The sequence below is a fragment of the Psammomys obesus genome, unplaced genomic scaffold (genome assembly GCF_907164565.1).
Source record: "Psammomys obesus unplaced genomic scaffold, mPsaObe1.curated_primary_1811, whole genome shotgun sequence".
Lineage (NCBI taxonomy): Eukaryota > Metazoa > Chordata > Mammalia > Rodentia > Muridae > Psammomys > Psammomys obesus.
The window spans coordinates 5916864-5934638 of NW_026594377.1; the positions used below are offsets into that span (position 1 = coordinate 5916864).

At 41.1% G+C, this 17775-nt stretch overlaps 1 protein-coding gene across 1 annotated transcript; it reads left to right on the forward strand.

Moving 5' to 3' along the window:
• The first annotated feature begins 1924 nt into the window (after positions 1-1924).
• Msmo1 (methylsterol monooxygenase 1) lies at positions 1925-17337 on the forward strand. The gene is made up of 6 exons (XM_055618802.1): positions 1925-2008; positions 7304-7588; positions 10855-11003; positions 12565-12691; positions 14863-15017; positions 16221-17337. Exons 2-6 carry the CDS (start codon positions 7334-7336, stop codon positions 16414-16416), a joined length of 882 nt encoding a protein of 293 aa, XP_055474777.1. The 5' UTR covers positions 1925-2008; positions 7304-7333; the 3' UTR covers positions 16417-17337.
• The last annotated feature ends 438 nt before the right edge of the window (positions 17338-17775 follow it).

Consider the following 17775-nt stretch of genomic DNA (forward strand, 5'->3'; position numbering starts at 1 on the left):
TGTAAGAGTTCAGAAATTGAGGCAGAAATTTCACCACTATAGAATTTTCTACTGTTTTGTTAGTATAGAAAGCAGCACTGTCCCCCAAGTGTTTTTCACCCTTCAGCAAAGAAATTTCTCTCTCCAACCGTTACAGAAAACCACAACTGATCAAAATGCAGAAAATGAACTTGTGTGGTACTCAGTGGTGCTTCCACAGATACATCTATAAACACAACTTCTGCAGCTGAGGCTCTGGGATCCTTATAGAAGGGAGTGGAAAGATTTAAAAGAGCCTGAAAAATAGGGATTTTTCTATGAGATTATGTCTCTCCCTGAAAGTGTCAGAAAAGCTATACTCATGAAGTCTCATCAACATATCTGCCTACACAACACCAACAGACGTGCTGACATGATACAGGGAAAGCTCAGGAGGCCTCAACCTTAGACAGAACTATAGGCAACAACAAAGGAATGTGGAGGTCAAGAGAAATTGGCTTACCTCAAAGAAGACCCACCCCCACCCCCATTGGTTATCCAATACCACACGGTCATCCCTGAAAACTTACATACAGGTAACAGACTGAGCAGGTTGTATTTTCATATTTAGGAACATATACCTAACAACAGTCTTTTACAAATGCTATGAACTTGAGAGAAAACAAGGGAGTACATGGGAGGGGTTGGAAGGAGGAAAACAAAGGGAAAAATGATAACATTTCAAAATGTTTAAAAAGAAAAGGAAACAGTCTTGGGCCCGAGTAGAGTTCAAAGCCAGGTCTTGTACTTGTTTCTCAAATGAACTGTGTTGCCTGCTTATCTTGAGTCTTCTTGCTAGCTGAAAGCAGAGAGGACTAGGGTTGAGGTCAGCAGTTTGTATGCTGCCAGATGACTTGGCTTTTTACCTTAAGGCCCTGACCCTCTACTGTGTACTGATTAACACAGTACTACCTAGCCATGTGCTAAGAACGCCTTATTTCAGTTTGCTCTTAAGCACTCTACCAATGTCCCTGGATGTGGAATCCCGGACCCTTAGAATGCTAAGCATGAACTCTGCCACTCCTTTGCCAAGGCCTGAACAGAATCACCCCCAAACTTTTCCAAGATTCTGTTCTCATGCCTGCAACATGGGAATGATGGCAACTACCCTTCGGGGCTATGGCAAGATCTACATTACTCTAGAATTCATGTTCCGTGTATAGAGATTTATTAAAAGATAGTTTCCAGGCTCAATGAGCATAAGCCTAGCCATCTGAGGTTGCGAAGAAAGACAGAAGATTCAAGGAAGAAGGAGGATTAGAGTCAAAGCCATCCTTAGGTTACATATCTGGTTCAAACGCCAAACTACATCAGACCTGTCTCAAGAAAGATCGAAATCCAGAATAAACCACAGGAAGGCAAGACTGAAAACTCAAATCATTTTTTCTTTCTTTTTTTGTTCAGGGAAAACCGCTTTTAATAAGGGTGAGGAAACACAGTAGAGACACAAAAAGAACGTCTGTGAAGCAGAGGAAAGCCCAAAGTCGTCAAGTCAATTTTTTAAACATTTGCACCACTTTTTTTCCGGGGTTCTGGATGAAGGCAAGCCAGGGGGAGAGGCGAGATGCTATCCCGCGGGGCCGCAGCCCTGAGAAGCCTAGGTACCAGCAGCTTGGTTGCCACGGCGACGCTGGGGCGAGCGGCTGCGCCGCCCCGTCACGCGGTCACGCGCTCCCGCGGCGCCCCGCCTCTAGCTGCGCCGCGACGCCGCCGACTGGCTGGCCACGCGGGTCTCACTATCCTCACTCCATCCGCGGAGCCAATGGCCAGCGCCGTCAGGGAGTCGTTGACGTGAGTCACACGCAGCCGGGCCGCGGCACGGACCAATCGATGCGAAGCGGGGGCGGGGCGGGAGCGGGGCGGACCAATTACGGAGGGAGGGACCGGCCGCGCCCTCCGGGCCCCGCCCCCGAGCCGGCATAGGTAGCGAGAGGCCGCTGCACCTGCCGGGTAGTGCAGCGAGAGGCCGCCGTCAGTCGCGGGACGCCAGGTGAGGAGCCCTGCGGCCGGGTGGAGGGCGGCTGGGACCGGGGTCGGCGGGGCCGGGAAGGACGCGGTGGGAAGGGCTGTGCAAGCCTCCCGGGAAGGAGGCGAGGTTCTCAAGTGCTGCGACTGGAATGCCAACACTTCCTGCTCTTGAAAGAGTTCGCAAGCATCTATAGTCCCGATCATTGATTTAAGTCTTAAGACATTTTTACGAACACGCAATCACCCCGGGGATGGGGAGCAAGGTATCCTCTATGTCTGTGGCTCTGGGAAGGTGTTCCAGAAGCACTGAAGGATGAGTAGGAGTTGGGCCGCAGTCAGCAGAGAGGGATGGAGTTGAGGAACGGAACGGCATGTGGTTCCATGTGACAGAGGGGTGCAGAGAGCAGGGGTCCAGGCTTCACCTGTAGGGGAGCCGCCCCCTGCTTGAACCGTTAAGTTTTAACTCATGTTTAGGTGAATGGATCCTGACACTATGTCTTAGGCCTTCTCTTACCTCTAAGTGCCAAGGGCAAGCACAGATCGTCAGCCAGGCTTTAAGTTAATCAGAGAACCTACGAATGTGTTTCTTTCTTCCTGTTTTTTCTGAGGATCTTGTCTACCTGATTCAGATCGGGTTTCCAGGCGAGCAGGCTGCCCAAAGATAAGGAGGCAGGATACTCAACAACACCTGCTTTCCCCTGGCCTGTTTGATTACTTTCTCTGAAGCTTTGTTCATCTACATTCCCCTCTTCCTCCCCTCATCACAGAGCGTAAACTCAGGATAACTGAACTGTCTCAACATTTTGTGGGAGCTGGAAGACTTAATCGAGGGAGAGCTGAGTTGGGAGAAACTGGAACACTTTGTTGGAGATGATGTAGTTCAAATTAGGCTTAGTGCTAGGAGACCAGAGTGGGTAAAGGAGGGTGGCACTATTTTATATGTAACTTTACTAAGAAGGGTGCACAGCAGTGGCCTGGATGAGATGATGGGGATTAGGACTTCTTTTCTGCCTCCTCCCCTTCCCTGCTGTCCCCCCCCCCCCCCTTTTCTCTTGTCTTTCCCTAGATAGTATCTCACTGGAGCTAAGCTGGCCTGAAACTCACTGTCTTTCCATTTCAGCCTTATGAATGATGGGGTACGGATTTTTTTTTTCTAGAAAGGCGGACATGAATATGTTTTAATTGTATTATTATTAATTAAAATCATTTCTTTTATGTATATTGAGTGTTTTGCCTAGTTCTCTGTGGATGCCTGGTACCCTTGGTGTGAGAAGGTAGCAGATCCCCTGAACCTGGAATTGTGAGCCACCATGTAAAGGCTGAGAACTGAACCTGGGTCCTTTGCATGAGCAGCAAGTGCTCTTAACTGCTGACCCCAGTCTCTAGTCCCATGTGTATATATTTAGAATGAAGAAAGTGGGCTTCATGTCCATGAAGGACATGAAATAAGAAAGGATAAAGGAGAAACATGTGCTTAGTTAGATGAGAACATAGGAAGACTTCATCTGGAAAAGAATGAGGACAAATTGTGAGGCCAGCAGTATGTGACTATAAGGGGTGGAACAGAAAGCACTAGGAATGAGTTCAAAGGTCTGAAAGAAGGTAGTTTATCTTCCTAGCATCTCTTCTGTAGAATACGATAAGAGGTCAGCTTTAGAAGAGCTAAAGAGTTCTGAAAGTGCCTATTGTGAACTCTTCTGAGACTAAAAATACTGTTCTTTTATTTGAAGATTATGTCTCATGTATCCTTGACTAGCATTGAACTTGATATGTTATAGTCAAGAATCACTTTGATCCTCATTCAGAAAAGCAAATAGGATAGACATCAGAAGAGGGAAAAGACAGGAAAAAAGCCAGGAATCTACCACAGAAGACCTGTGAAAGATTCTACCAGCAGGGTATCAAAGCAGATGCTGAGACTCATAGCCAAACTTTGGGCAGAGTACAGGGAATCTTATAGAAGAAGTGGGAGATAGAAAGACCTGGAGGGGACAGGAACTTCACAAGAACAGAGCCAAAAAATCTGGGTACAGGGTTCCCTGCAGAGACTGATATTCCAACCAGGGACCATGCATGGAGAGAATCTAGACCCCCTGTTCAGAAGTAGCCTATAGGCAGCTCAATTTCCAAGTAGGTACCCTAGTAAGGGGAACAGGGGCTGTCTCCAACATGGACTCAGTGGCCAGCTCTTTGATCACCTCCCCCTGCGGGGTGCAGCCAGTCCTGATGAGACCTGATAGGCTAGGGTCAAATAGAAGGGGAGGAGGACCTCCCCTATCAGTGGACTGGGGGAGGGGCATAAAGGGAGACAATGGAGGGAGGGGTCTATAGCAAGAATATGAAGTGAATAAATTGTAACAAATAATAAATAAATAAACCAACCAAAAAAAGAAGAAAGAATCACCTTGACCTTCTGATCCTTCTGTTTCTGCTTCCAGAGTTCTGGAATTACACATATGTACCACTATGCTTATGTAATGTTAGAAATGGAATCTAGGGCTTTCTTTGTGCATGCTAGGCAAGCACTTTACTAACTGAGCCCTAAAATAAGTTTATGTTGTTGTTTTGTTTTGTTTTGATTTTATTTAATGGTCCATCAATTCGTAAATTACGAACAGTGGGGATATTTTTACAAAAGTGAGATTCACAATGAAATTAAACATGTTTGATTGGTGACCAGTCAGGCTAATATTTACTGGTACAAGATATTCTTCTTTAAGAGATTAAAATTATTAAAATTAACCTGGGTGTGGTACCTTTAATCCAAGCACTCAGAAGACAGAGGCAGGTGGATCTTTGAATTCAAGGCCAGCCTCTTCTATAAAGTGAGTTCCAGGACAGCCAAGGCTACACAGAGAAGCCATGGTTTAAAAAAAAAAAAAAAAGAAAGAAAGAAAGAAAGAAAGGAAGGAAGAAAGAGGAAAAAAAGGAAACTAAAATTGTATAGAAAGTATAGCAGTGAAAGTTCTTCTGCCTTTTTTTTTTTTTTGTCTCTTCACAGACCACCACTGTGTGAACAGTTTTGTCCAGTACATTTTCTGTGTGTGTTTATGTTGTGTACATTCTCATCAGATGAGAGTTTAGAGGAAATACATGATTTTTATAGAAAAACAGGGACTTTTTTTACGTAGTTATATTTGGCTCTTGCTATACATATTATTCTGTAATTATATCTTTTGGATTAGCCCTAGATTTTATACATAATCCTATGCAAAATATATAGGTTTTCCTTTTTATGTTAATTTTTATTACCTGCATTTGGAGAGCAATTGGGGGCACTGACATCAATACTGCAAGTGCCTGAAGGTCCAGAAGAGGGATCCTGGTCTCCTGGAACTGAAGTTACAGGCAGCCACTCAGCATGGGCCTAAGAACCAAGCTCAGGCCCTCCCAGAGCAGCATGTGCTATTAACCAACCACCCATCTCTCCAGCCACTCTTTGTTTTTATTTCCTAAGAATGAAAATATGGGACTGGAGAGATGGGTCAGTGGTTACAAGCACTGCTTTTTCTCCAGAGGACCCACGTTCCCAGCACCCACAGGGCAGCTCACAACTGTCTGTAACTCCAGGATCTACACAGAAATGCATGTAGGCAAAACACCAATGCACATACAGTAAAAATTAATAATTTTTTAAAAAGTATAAATGTATAATTACTTCCATTTTAAATGAAGAACATGAGAACTTTTTATAAGATTTATTTATTATGTATTCAATATACTGCCTGCATGTCAGAAGAGGGCACCAGATCTCATTATAGATGGTTGTGAGCCACCATGTGGTTGCTAACCTCTGAGCCATCTCTCCAGCCCAGAGCATTAGATTTTAGTGGCAGGTGATGTTATGTAGATAGTTGCAGAAGTGCTGATAGGATAGCAAGAATGTGCTTAAACAGTTTCTCACCTCCTTTTCATGGTTTTCATCATCATTGAGTTACTGAAGATGTCTTCCTGTGTAGCCCAGGCCCACCTTGACCTCCCAGCAGTCTTCCTGCCTCGAGTCCCCAGTGCTGGGATTACAAATATGAGCTCCTTCTTAGCGCACTCATCCCTGCAATCAGCTGTATTATTGCCTGTGGAAGGATGTAATAGAATTGAATTAACTCACCTCTTGCTTATTGACTTACATATTCTTTTTAAATCTGTTAAGCTATGTTCCCTTGTAGCTTAGCATGTTTGTCTTCTACGCTGAGTTAAAGAATGAGTTATTTTGGGATTATGACAATACTGCTGACTTTTATTTTTTCTCAAATGATGAACTGATTTGTCCCAAGCCAGCAGTGTGGATAATGCCTCTTTATACACCAGACCTGAAGCAGTGAGTATTGTTGAACTTTAAAGGATTTGCCATTTGGACAAAAATGTCTCTTTGGGGTACAGTTCCTCCTTTGATGGAAGTAAGCTTCTTGGTTTGTGTGTGTGTGTTTGTGTGGGCTTGCCTGCTTGTTAGTGCACATGGGGAGGTCTCTCTGAACCTGGCTCGTTTCCTCAGGTGGATTTCACTGAACCTGAGCTCCTCAGTTTAACTGCTGGGGTTACAGATGTCACTGCTATACCTAGCTTTTATGCAGCTCCTGGGAATCTAAACCCACTACTTGCGCTCCTATGGCAGGCACTGTACTGACTGAGCCATCTCCCAGAGCCCTAAACTAAGCCTGTGGGGTTTGTGGGGGGAACATTTAGCTTTATTGTTCTATGAACTGCCTATGAATGGCCTTTGTTATTTTTTTCCACTGGATTTTTCTAAAGCACATTGTGTCCCTCTATATCATGTATTGAGATGCTTTTTGTAGTTTGACATTTGATCTCTGGCTTTGTTTAATACCATTTTGCTCCCGTCAAAACTTTCACGTATTCTCTTTTGGCAAAGTTTTCGTAAAGAGTGTGTGTGTGTGCGCACGCGCGCGCAAATCAGAGAATAGTTTTGTGGAGTCAGTTCTCTTTCCATTCTTACTTGGGTTCCAGGGATTAAACTCAGTAACTTGAATGGCAGGTGCCCACTGAGCCATCTTGTCAGCCAAAGACTGTTTGATGAAATTAAAAGGTTTTCCACATAGACCACACATTGAAGGTCTCTTTAGCGCTGGGATTCCCTTCCCACTGTTTTTCTAGGTATTGCTGTAGAAAGGAATGTGTAGTTTTCAAAGCAGATTCTGCAAATGGAGATGGTAATAGCATTTAGCAGATTGTTTCAAATCATATTTATAACCTAAGAAACTAGTCCTTGTCTATTAGTTGTCATTTAAAAATATCAAAAGCTATTTTATGGCTGTTCTTGAGATTCTCATTGTTTTGTTTATCTGTTTACTTACTGCAGGAATAGAAGGCTTCTCGCAGAGACTTGACCATGGCCACAAACAATAGTGGAGGCATCTTCAGCTCAGCCTCGCTGGCTGTGGAGTATGTGGAATCACTGCTACCCGGGAATCCACTGCAGGAGCCCTTTAAGAATGTGTGGGGCTACTTGTTGGATAACTATACAAAGTTCCAGATAGCAACTTGGGGGTCTCTCATAGTTCACGAAGTCATCTATTTCTTGTTCTCTTTACCTGGATTTTTATTCCAGTTTATACCTTTCATGAAAAAGTACAAAATTCAAAAGGTAAGTGCGATGAGCTTGAACTCAAATACTATAATTGATGTTGTTGGATGTTTTCCAAGAACATTGAGCTTTGAGAGACACCTCAATACTGTCCAGTAGAAATATAACGAAGTCACTTATGTAGCTTAAGAAGGTAACGAGGGAATAGGGAAATTAATTCTCATAATATGTTTTATTTAACCCACTAAAGCTAGGCTATTATTTCACCAGCTAACCCAAGCTAAATTGCTTCATGAGATATTCTGATATTTTTATCTTCATAGTATTCTGAGCTCCACTGTATATTTATGCTAATTTTGAAAGTGTTTGGTAGCCTCATGCTGCTAGTTGATGGTGGTCTGTTAGACAAAATAACCATAGGTCATAATTAATGGTGTTTCAGAGCATTGTCTGTAAAGGTGAGTTTTAGGATGATGTAATGCTTATCTAATTGGGGTTTATAAATTTTAATCTTTAAGCTGTCTGGCAGGTGTAGCTTACGTATTTAAACATGCTAAAGGCCCTGGATTTACTCCTTAGCACACATATATTTTTTTCAAATCCTACTTATGCACCCCGTCCTGAAAAAAAAAAAACTCTCAGTGGGGAAAGAAAACATGCACGGAGGTTTGTGGCCACTGTGCTGGAGTTCCTACTGCTGCAGTCTCAGCAAATCTAACTGAACGTTAGCTGGAAAGATCCCATATATACACATGGTATGTCTGCAGCTTTCGTGGGGGCCCAGATCAGCAGGTAATGTCCTTTGTGCCTGTGAATTTGTTTCAATGTACTAGATGTGTCTTGCAAGCCCACTGTTCCTTGACAAGGTACTCAGGGATGCACAGTACTTTGTCTCGGTTTTAAGCAGAGTACTACTAATAATATGTAGGCTATTTGCTATGTAGGAAGAATTTGGACAAGCATAGAGAAAGGAAGGACTTTGGTACACCAATATTAGTTCTTGTTTGATTAAAGATAACATCTCATGTATAGCTCAGACTAACCTTGAGTTTAGGATCTTCTGATTTTCACTTCCTGAGTGCTCATAGGCACGGACCATCTCCACCTCCAAAGGTTTTGTAGTTGTTTGTATGGCACCATTGGCTGAGCAGTTATAACCAGCTACACTCAAGGGCACACAGAAATGGCAGAAATAGATGCTGAGTGTTCATCTGCTTCATTGGACATGTATGTCTCGTCAGTCTCTTGGTTTTGTAGTTTTTCCTAGTGAGTCACTGTAAGGAAGGGCTCACCCAGGTCCCACAGCTGCTATCACAGGCATCAGGTACCCGTGAACTGTAGGCCAAGATGAGGAAAGGGAATCAGAAATGGAGGTAGCCCAGAGACCCCTGTCAGCCTTGAAGTCAGAGCACTTCCAAGGTGTATTTGGTGAAAGGCCTGAGCTGAGAAACAACTCAATTGGAATGACTTAAATTCTGAGTCATTGAGGTGATTCTGGCTGTTGTGTGTCATCCACTGATTCATTTATTATAATTAAGGCTGATTCACTGTGGGGCCACCAAGCTGAAGTGTCCCTTCTTCCGCTGCTGCCTTCTGCAACTGCTTGGTCATAGGTGGTGGTACCCTTTCCAGAGGAGAGATTTTTTTTTTTTTAGCCTAGGGTGTGTAGGTGGCCTCAAAATGAAGTGTGGCAGGAAGAATAAGCAGGGCTGAGGATGTGTGGTCTGTGTTTGGAGTGCTAGCCTAGCACACACAAGGCTGTGGGTTACAGTTATCAGTGCAAGCACACACATACACACACACACAAGCAGCAAACTCCACAGTCTAATTGGTTATTAGCTTTGTGTATATATAGAATGAAGGGCTGGATAGAATGGCTGCAAGTCGGCTTTTCACAGCCATCAAAATCCAAGCTTTGACTTTTTTCAGTAAGTAGTGATGTCAAATCAGTACAAACTCTCACAATATAAAAGGGCTGAGAAGAAAATAAGGCCTAGAATTGAAGCTCTGTAGTAGACCATTTGTCTAGCCTATGCAAGAACTTGGATCCTAGTACAGACAAGTGAATCTCTGAGTTTCAGGGCCATCTGGTCTACATAGTAAGTTCAACTCCAGTCAAGGCTACATAGTGAGACCTAAATCAAAAACAACAACAAACAGACAAAATAAAATAAAGCAAAACAAAAAGAAGAAAGACAGACCCTGGGCTCTACACTCCAACCCCCACAGCACAATTAATTAAATGAGGAAAAAAAAAAAAAAAAAGAGTGGAGACCAGTGTCATCATGAATTGTGAACGCACAGACTGTGATTGAAATGAATATGAAATGATTCATGTCTTTTGCTCAGGGCTTTAGACAGTCCAGGATAAAATATTCAAGAATTATATCATTTAACACAGATTTTTTTTTTTAATTGCCCTTGCCTCACAGCATGTGTGGCACAGTACAGTAATCCTAGCACTTAGGTGGAGGCAGGAGGATGAGGTTCAAGGATTCTTTGTTCATATACAAGTTTGGGGTGGGATCAAAGAAGCCTTGGAGTAGAAATACAAAGGCAATCTAAGTTACTGTGTGTGGTAAACTTGCTTTGTCACTGAGGAAACTGATGGCCCTGTGAGCATCCCAGCTGGCTCGCTGGCTAGTGCAGTATTCTAGCCCAGGCCTATAGGTTGATTCTTTGATTAAGGATTAATGTTTTTATTTGTTGTTTCATACAAATTTTATGCTTGTGTTTTGTATGTGCAATGCAGTCACCAAAGCACACATGTTGGGAGGTCTTGGTTTTAAGAACAGACCATTATGTTATTCTCCCTTTTTTTTTTTTTCTTGCATCTAAACTTCATTGTCAGGGAACATCTCCTCAGAATTTATAACTCTTGCTTCGTGTATATACAGAAGGTACTTATTCCTGGGGATAAATACCACTGAATGCCTGGATGCAATGAGTTGTCATTGTAATAAAGCCCCAGCTGCTGCCTGTGCAGGCTTTAGGTGGGGCACTCAATGTAAACTTAACACAACTTAATTCTTTCAAAACTTCTAATAAAAGAAAGTATCCCATAGGCAGCAAAGCCTGCACAGCTGGTTGCTTCTTAGGTTAGTTTTAGATCTTTGTTGCCATATTTGTCTATTAACATTTTTGAACCAGTTTAATTATAGAATTAAGATTCCTTACCACTGTAGTATAAACTGAACATAGCATAGAACTAAGGGATTATATACATTAGAGAAAATTTTAAGTATTTATTTTCACTTGTTCAACTGAACTACTGAAAGCAGACTATTAAATATTGTGTTTTTGTTTTTGTTTTTTTTTCTCTATAGGATAAACCAGAAACCTTTGAAGGCCAATGGAAGTGTTTCAAAAAAATTCTCTTTAATCATTTTTTTATTCAACTGCCTCTGATTTGTGGAACTTACTATTTTACAGAGTTTTTCAGTATTCCTTATGATTGGGAAAGAATGCCAAAATGGTATGTCAATCATAATTTTAATGTTCATATTCATTCATGGTTTATTTTTTAATTAACTTTTGCTTAAGGTTTATCTTCTTGATTTGGTTAATACCCTAAAATTTATTATGTCCTGATATAACTGGACATATATATACCAGAACTTAGGTATACAGTTATTCCTGTGTCTGTGGGTTAGTTGCTGCAGCTAACCAAGTACAGACTGAAAATCCACTTTTTGAATTGAATCTTTTAAACAGGATGTGGTGGCACATCTGTGGCCCCCGCACTCAGGAGGTTAATGTGGGTAGGCTTGGGGCTAGAGAACCACCTGGACTGCACAGCTAGTCCATAGCCTGCCTAGGATACAGTGAGACCTTATTGTTGTTGCACATTAATATTTATTATTGCTTTATCTTTTAGTTAAACAGAGACTAGGATTTAATTAACCTAGAGCACAATGCTGGGCAATAGTTACTCCATCGTAAACTTCCTCCCACATAGTTTCCTCCCATTCAGATTTCGCAAATTATACTTGCTTTTGGTCATATCTTTGATCTGGTTCCTCTCTCCTCATGGTTCCAAGTCCTGCCCTGCTGACCTCTGCTCTTGACTCCTCCCACTCACTTCCTTCTCCTCCCCTCAGGACCAGGCTGCCCCACCTTAATCTCTCCATTGCTCAGCATTGGCTGATTGTTTTATTGATAATACAGAGAACAAATGGTGGCATGTTTACACAGACTTGAGACAGGTGATGTGTAGAATAAACATCACAATGCAATGTCCAATTGAAACCAGATAGTGGGGTAGAGAAATCAGCATTTGAATGAATATGGGTAAATTGTAACCATTCCACAAGAACATTATACTAACACCTTATCTCAAAAAAATAAAAATAAATTAAATAAAAATGTGAATCTTTCCTGCACCATGGACATTTTGTTTTTCTTGTTATTTACTAAACAACACAATACAACAATTACACAACATTCACATTGTTTGATTCTGTAGTACTGGAGAGATGATTAAATGAGAGGATTACAAAGGCTTTCTACAACTGGCTATTTCCGTGTTTTTAAAAAAGATGTTTGAGTATACAAATTATTTTTAGCATTTTGTCTTAACTTAAGTATTTCTATGCTAGAAAATACAATAGCTTTACTGTTAATTTTAGACTTTGGTTTCTTAACTGATTTCGAACTCAGATCTTTGGCAACATAAAATATAATGGAAATAGGGTCAAACTCTTTAACTCCTCTTTCAGACTGTAATGTGTAGCTTTATCTACCAGTATTGTTATTTCTTTGAAACCAGGTCTCCCTTTGTAGCCCTGGCTGCCTGGAGCTCACTCTGTAGACTGGGTTGACCTTACACTTATAAGAGGTCTTCCTGCTTTTGCCTTCCATGTGCTGGATTTAAAGGTGGGAGCCACACATCCAGCTCAGCTATCTTGACATTTGGAGAATTTGTTGGTTTATGCAGTTAGATCAAGCTGATAACTGGGTGTTTGGTTTATTCAGTAACTTGAGCAGTGATCCTCAGCCACGGTTATTTTGTATTCTTTACTCTTTGCCACTCACAGGTATATGACTTTGGCAAGGTGTTTGGGCTGTGCAATCATTGAGGATACCTGGCACTATTTCCTGCACAGACTCCTTCACCACAAGAGAATTTATAAATACATTCACAAAGTCCACCATGAGTTTCAGGTACGTTAGAATCATAGTTTGGGCTTTTTCTCCAGAATTGTTAAAACCTGGTTTATTGTTTCACCATTTTAAGAGCTATCAGTATATAAGAGCTATCGCTATTTTATCTCATCCTTTTTTTTTTTTTTCATACACACACATAATGTGATGGGTTAGGATACATGTAGGGTTAGGGGACAACTTTATGGAGCCAACTCTCTCCTATCCAAAAAAATCATTTCATTTTATGGGTATCTGTGTGTCCCTGGGTGTGTGTGTGTTCACCCTATGTGTGCAGGTGCCCTCAGAGCCAGAGAGGGTGTTGCATCTCCTGGATCTGGAGTTACAGGCAGTCGGAGCTGGGAACTGGACCTGTGTCCTCTTGTAAGAGCAGCAAGTGCTTTTAACCACCAGCCCATCTCACCAGCCCTCTCCCTTCTTTTACCTTTTGAGATGGACTCTAGGAGTCAAAATCAACCGTGCAGGCTTGCACAGCAAGCATCTTCACCCAGTAAGCCCTGTTGATCCCCCTTATTTCCTTTTGACATGATAATGAAGAACATGATGTACGCGCACATATAGAACCATGCCTAAAAGTTTTCTTCCTTGTCAGTTTCATGGTAGGAACTGAAGAGATGACTCAGTGGTTAAGAATACATCCTGCTCTTGTAGGTCTGAGCTCAATGCCTAACACCCATATTAGGCCACTCAGAATCAAGGGCGCCTGTGCTCAGCTTCACACACACATATATAATATAATTAATAATATATATATAATTAAAGACACATATGTATATATACATATGTATATGTGTGTATATATATATATATATTCATGGTAAATTAAAACTTTAGAGACTATTACACAAAACAGTTGAGCTTCTCATACTGTTGGTGGACATCCTGATGCAGCTTGATGCCTGGCAGATTGGTACTGGCTCTATTAATGCTAGGATAAAATAAATGAGATTTATAAATAATAAGCACTTACTATTTAAACTAGAGCAATTACTCAGTTGAAGTACATCTTCAGAACAGATTATTCTTAAATCAGAGCTGCTTTCATATAGGTCTCAGTGGATTCCTTAAAACATGGATAAGATACCATACTAATAACTGAGACACTGGCCAGACAGTGTGTTCAGAATGTAAACACTGAACAAAAGAGTGATTCTCATTGGAAGGGCTGAGACTGATAGGGCATTACTCAGAACAATGCACAATTTAAAACATTTTTTCTGTTAATACTTTAGGGCAATAGTTAGTATAGGGTAAATGTAACCTTGGAAAACAAAAGCATGAATAAATTGGCTAGCGTATATCATATATCAGCATTCCCTTACTGGGAGAATAACTACAGATTCATATATTAAAAATTGGGAGTTAAGGGCCTACTGGCTTGCGTTTGATTACTGAATTTCACAAGGTGGGAGGAGAGAATTGAGTCCTGAGTGTTGTCCTTAGACCTCTGTGCACATGCACACACACTCATTTGCGTGCACCCACACAGACAGGTAAACAAAAAGTGTTTAATTAGGTTGAAGTTAGATGAAAGATGAATACTAAGATACTCATATCCCTAGACCTTTTGATAAAAATTTACTGAGAACGTCTATTATTATTTGTATATGTACAGCTGAATCACCATCACTACTTACACGAACAATATAATTTCATAAAATTGTGTGTATAAATTAAATACATTAGGGTTCTCCAGAGAAAGAATCAATACACAGCTAATATGCACATAGGTTCATTTGAAATCTGAACGTGTATACACACACACACACACACACACACACACACACACACACGTAAAATCGTGACATTTAGGCTGAGGCAGGGTGTCATGAGTTCAAAGCCAACTTCAGCTACATAGATCCTGTCTCACAAAGAAAAAAGATTTTTTTTTTTTTTTTTTTTTAGTCTGAGGCCCAAATTTTGCAGAGCAACAAGCTAGAAAGTGAGGTATAGTTGTTATGTGAATTCTTTCTTTCTTGGGCAGCCTCTTTCTAGCTCTTAAGGCCTTTCACTGACTATGGATGGAAGGCAGGTGGAAGCCACCTTCAGCATATAGAATAAAATTCACTGGTTCAGGCATTAACTACCTCATAGCATGTGGAACCCCAGAAAACTGACACATAAATTACCCATTACAATATGTTAAGAAATTCTTACTCTGTTTGTTTTAGGCTCCATTTGGATTAGAATCAGAATATGCACATCCTTTAGAAACCCTGATTCTTGGGGCCGGATTTTTCATTGGCATTGTGCTTTTGTGTGATCATGTAATTCTTCTCTGGGCATGGGTGACCATACGTTTGCTGGAAACTATCGATGTCCATAGGTGAGTAATGCTTTTCATTCAGGTAAAAGGCATCATCTTTCTGTTTGTGTGTGTGTTGGTGTACTTGAGTGTGTGAATACATGTGTGTGTGTGTGAACAGGTCACTCTTCTGAGGTAGTTTCTCAGTGAAACCCAGAACTCGCCAGTCTTGCTAGCCAGCATCCCTCCCTTTTGAGGCTTAAATTACAGGCAGGCCACCCAGCTCTTATGTGGGTTTCTAGAGCTCTGAATGACAGTCCTCTTGCTTGCATGAGAAGCATTTTAACCACTAGCCATTTCTCATGTTATTTTTAAGTCATCATCATTGAATAAAAGAAACAGTAGATGTTTTTATAGGCCGATCTATTACAGTTCATGAAGTGAAAGCATGCAGCGTGGTGTCTTTTCAAGTAAAGTGCTCAGGGCCAGCAGTTACCCTGCTGCAGTGAGTCTCACTCCCCAGAGGGTGTTAAAACCTGTAGCTTCTACCATGTAAGGTCGATGCTGGTCTCAGGGTAGTGCTGATCAAAGCACTTACTTAAGGAAGGTGCTGCTTGAAAATGGACATGTTTTAAATGCTTCCTTTCCACAGACGTGATAGAGACAATTTTAGATTATATCCAATTTAGATTCAAGAGGGTAGACCAAATAAGATTCTTTTCGAAGTCATTTGTTCTCCCAACTTAAATAGCACAATGTTATTTTATTGTTTTAAATACTCAATGCTAATTTCACACAACCTTTTCTTAAAAACACAAGTAGCATTATGGACTTTGTTTACACCTTCTAGATTGTGGTGGACAGGCTTCTCTAAACAACAAAAAAAGTGATTCTTGAAAATGTGGCTCTGCTTTTTTATTGTAGTCCCTTTCTTTCATTTGCATGTATCTTTTAAGATTGTTAAATTTTCCTAAATGTACCTTTTCCTGTAAGGTTTGCTGTTGTTATTTTTCCAGCTAGGGTCTCAAAGCCCACACTGCCCTGGAATCCACTCTGTAACTCAGGCCAGCCATTTAATGACAGTCCTCCTGGTCAGCCTCCCGAAACCTGGGGGTACACTACCTGCCTCCATCCCCTGCCCAGTTTTTGTCTTTTGTAAACATGTGAGAAATGAGGTGATTTGGTAAAGTGGAATGCTACATGGTAACAAGCGTGTGACTGTTCATGAAAATACCATCTGTTCAAGATGTGTCTCGTCAGTAACCTGTGTGCCTCTCATTTCAGCGGATATTATCTTCCTTACAACCCACTGAACTTCATCCCATTTTATGCGGGTTCTCGGCACCATGATTTCCACCACATGAACTTCATTGGGAATTATGCCTCCACCTTCACATGGTGGGATAAAATCTTTGGCACAGATGCCCAGTATCATGCCTACAATGAAAAGATGCAGCAGCTTGAGAAAAAGGCCGAGTGAATACCCTTCGTACACCCTCCTGGAGACATGTTTTCTCACCTGGAGCTAGCGACTAACATTGCTTCTGGGGAGCAGATATAAGCACGTGACATGGCTGCTAAGTGATAAAATGAACATTAACAATCTTCAGTTATCTTCCAGATGGGAACTTTCTACTTTCCATTCAAGTTCTGTATATGTGAGGATAAATATATACATATATATATATATATATATATATATATATATATATACATATATATATATATGTATATATATATTTAAGTACATGAGGAGGTTTTAAAGGCCATTTTGCTAACCTCACCGAAAGGTTTCAGGTATCGGAGGAAGTATTAATGTACAACTTAATCTCTTCATGCCTCTCGGGGCTGAAGTTGACATTGCCTTTTAAGCCTTTTATATACGCTGGTCAGTTCAAAAAAATTCTCAAGAATAATGTTTGCCTTCTTTAAGACACGGTGTTTCTAAATTTACCTTAAATGGAAATATCATGAAGTGACTCCATCAGCTGATGAGCGAGTGACTGAAACTGTACTCTAGATTGGTGTTGACCTGTTTAGGACTCTTCTTTCTGTGAAGGACTTTTTGATTGTAGTAACTCTACTGGCATCTTGTAAATTGACCCATTTCTTACATGATATACATAGAATATTATAGTCTGCAGATTTTCAAATTCCTTGAGGTGTTTTTTAAATTGAAGAGCTCCATTTCCACTCTCCACCCCCAATGGTTTTGTGTGTCAAATATTCATTGGAGTCTGATCTTGAGCTTTGTGAATTCACTTCTCGCTCTGCACCTGGAGCTGACGAAATAAATGTGACTTTTGTCTGATTCTCTGGTTTTCAGTTTTGAAGATTAGCTGTCATGTTTTATTCTTATAAGGAAAAGCACAGAAACCATTAAAGTGAGTTTTACAATAAAGGAATGGTTCCATTTTTTCCTTGCTAAGCTTTGCTGGTGGTTGTAGTATGCTCTTGAGTGGCTGATCTGTAGGGGAAATTCTGCTCACCTAGTGATGGTGCTGAGGCAGCATGCTGCCTTACATGGTTTTCCACAAGGGTGTAAAGATACACATTCTAGGCAAGACTACCACTGACCACAGTCCAATCCTTAGTTTTTGTTTTAGGGATTTAACAGGCTCTGTCTATTTTAAACTGACCTTGAATTTGTAATTCTGCTTTATCTTTCAAGTGCTGAGGTTGCAGGACTGACAGTGACTGGCTAGCCATGTTTTTGGAAAGGTTCTTACTATGTGGCCCAGGATGGTCTCGCTAGTAATCTCTTGCCTCAGCCTCCCCGCTGCTGAAATCGAAGAATCACTGCACTATGCTTGACGAGGTTTGTTACAGACTTTTGCTC

Bases quoted from the DNA above. Each gene is read 5' to 3' on its own strand.
- Msmo1 (XM_055618802.1), top strand. From the start codon at position 7,334: ATGGCCACAAACAATAGTGGAGGCATCTTCAGCTCAGCCTCGCTGGCT. The intron at 12,692-14,862 runs GTACGTTAGAAT...TGTTTGTTTTAG, and splicing joins AAGTCCACCATGAGTTTCAG to GCTCCATTTGGATTAGAATC. The intron at 15,018-16,220 runs GTGAGTAATGCT...CTCTCATTTCAG, and splicing joins GAAACTATCGATGTCCATAG to CGGATATTATCTTCCTTACA.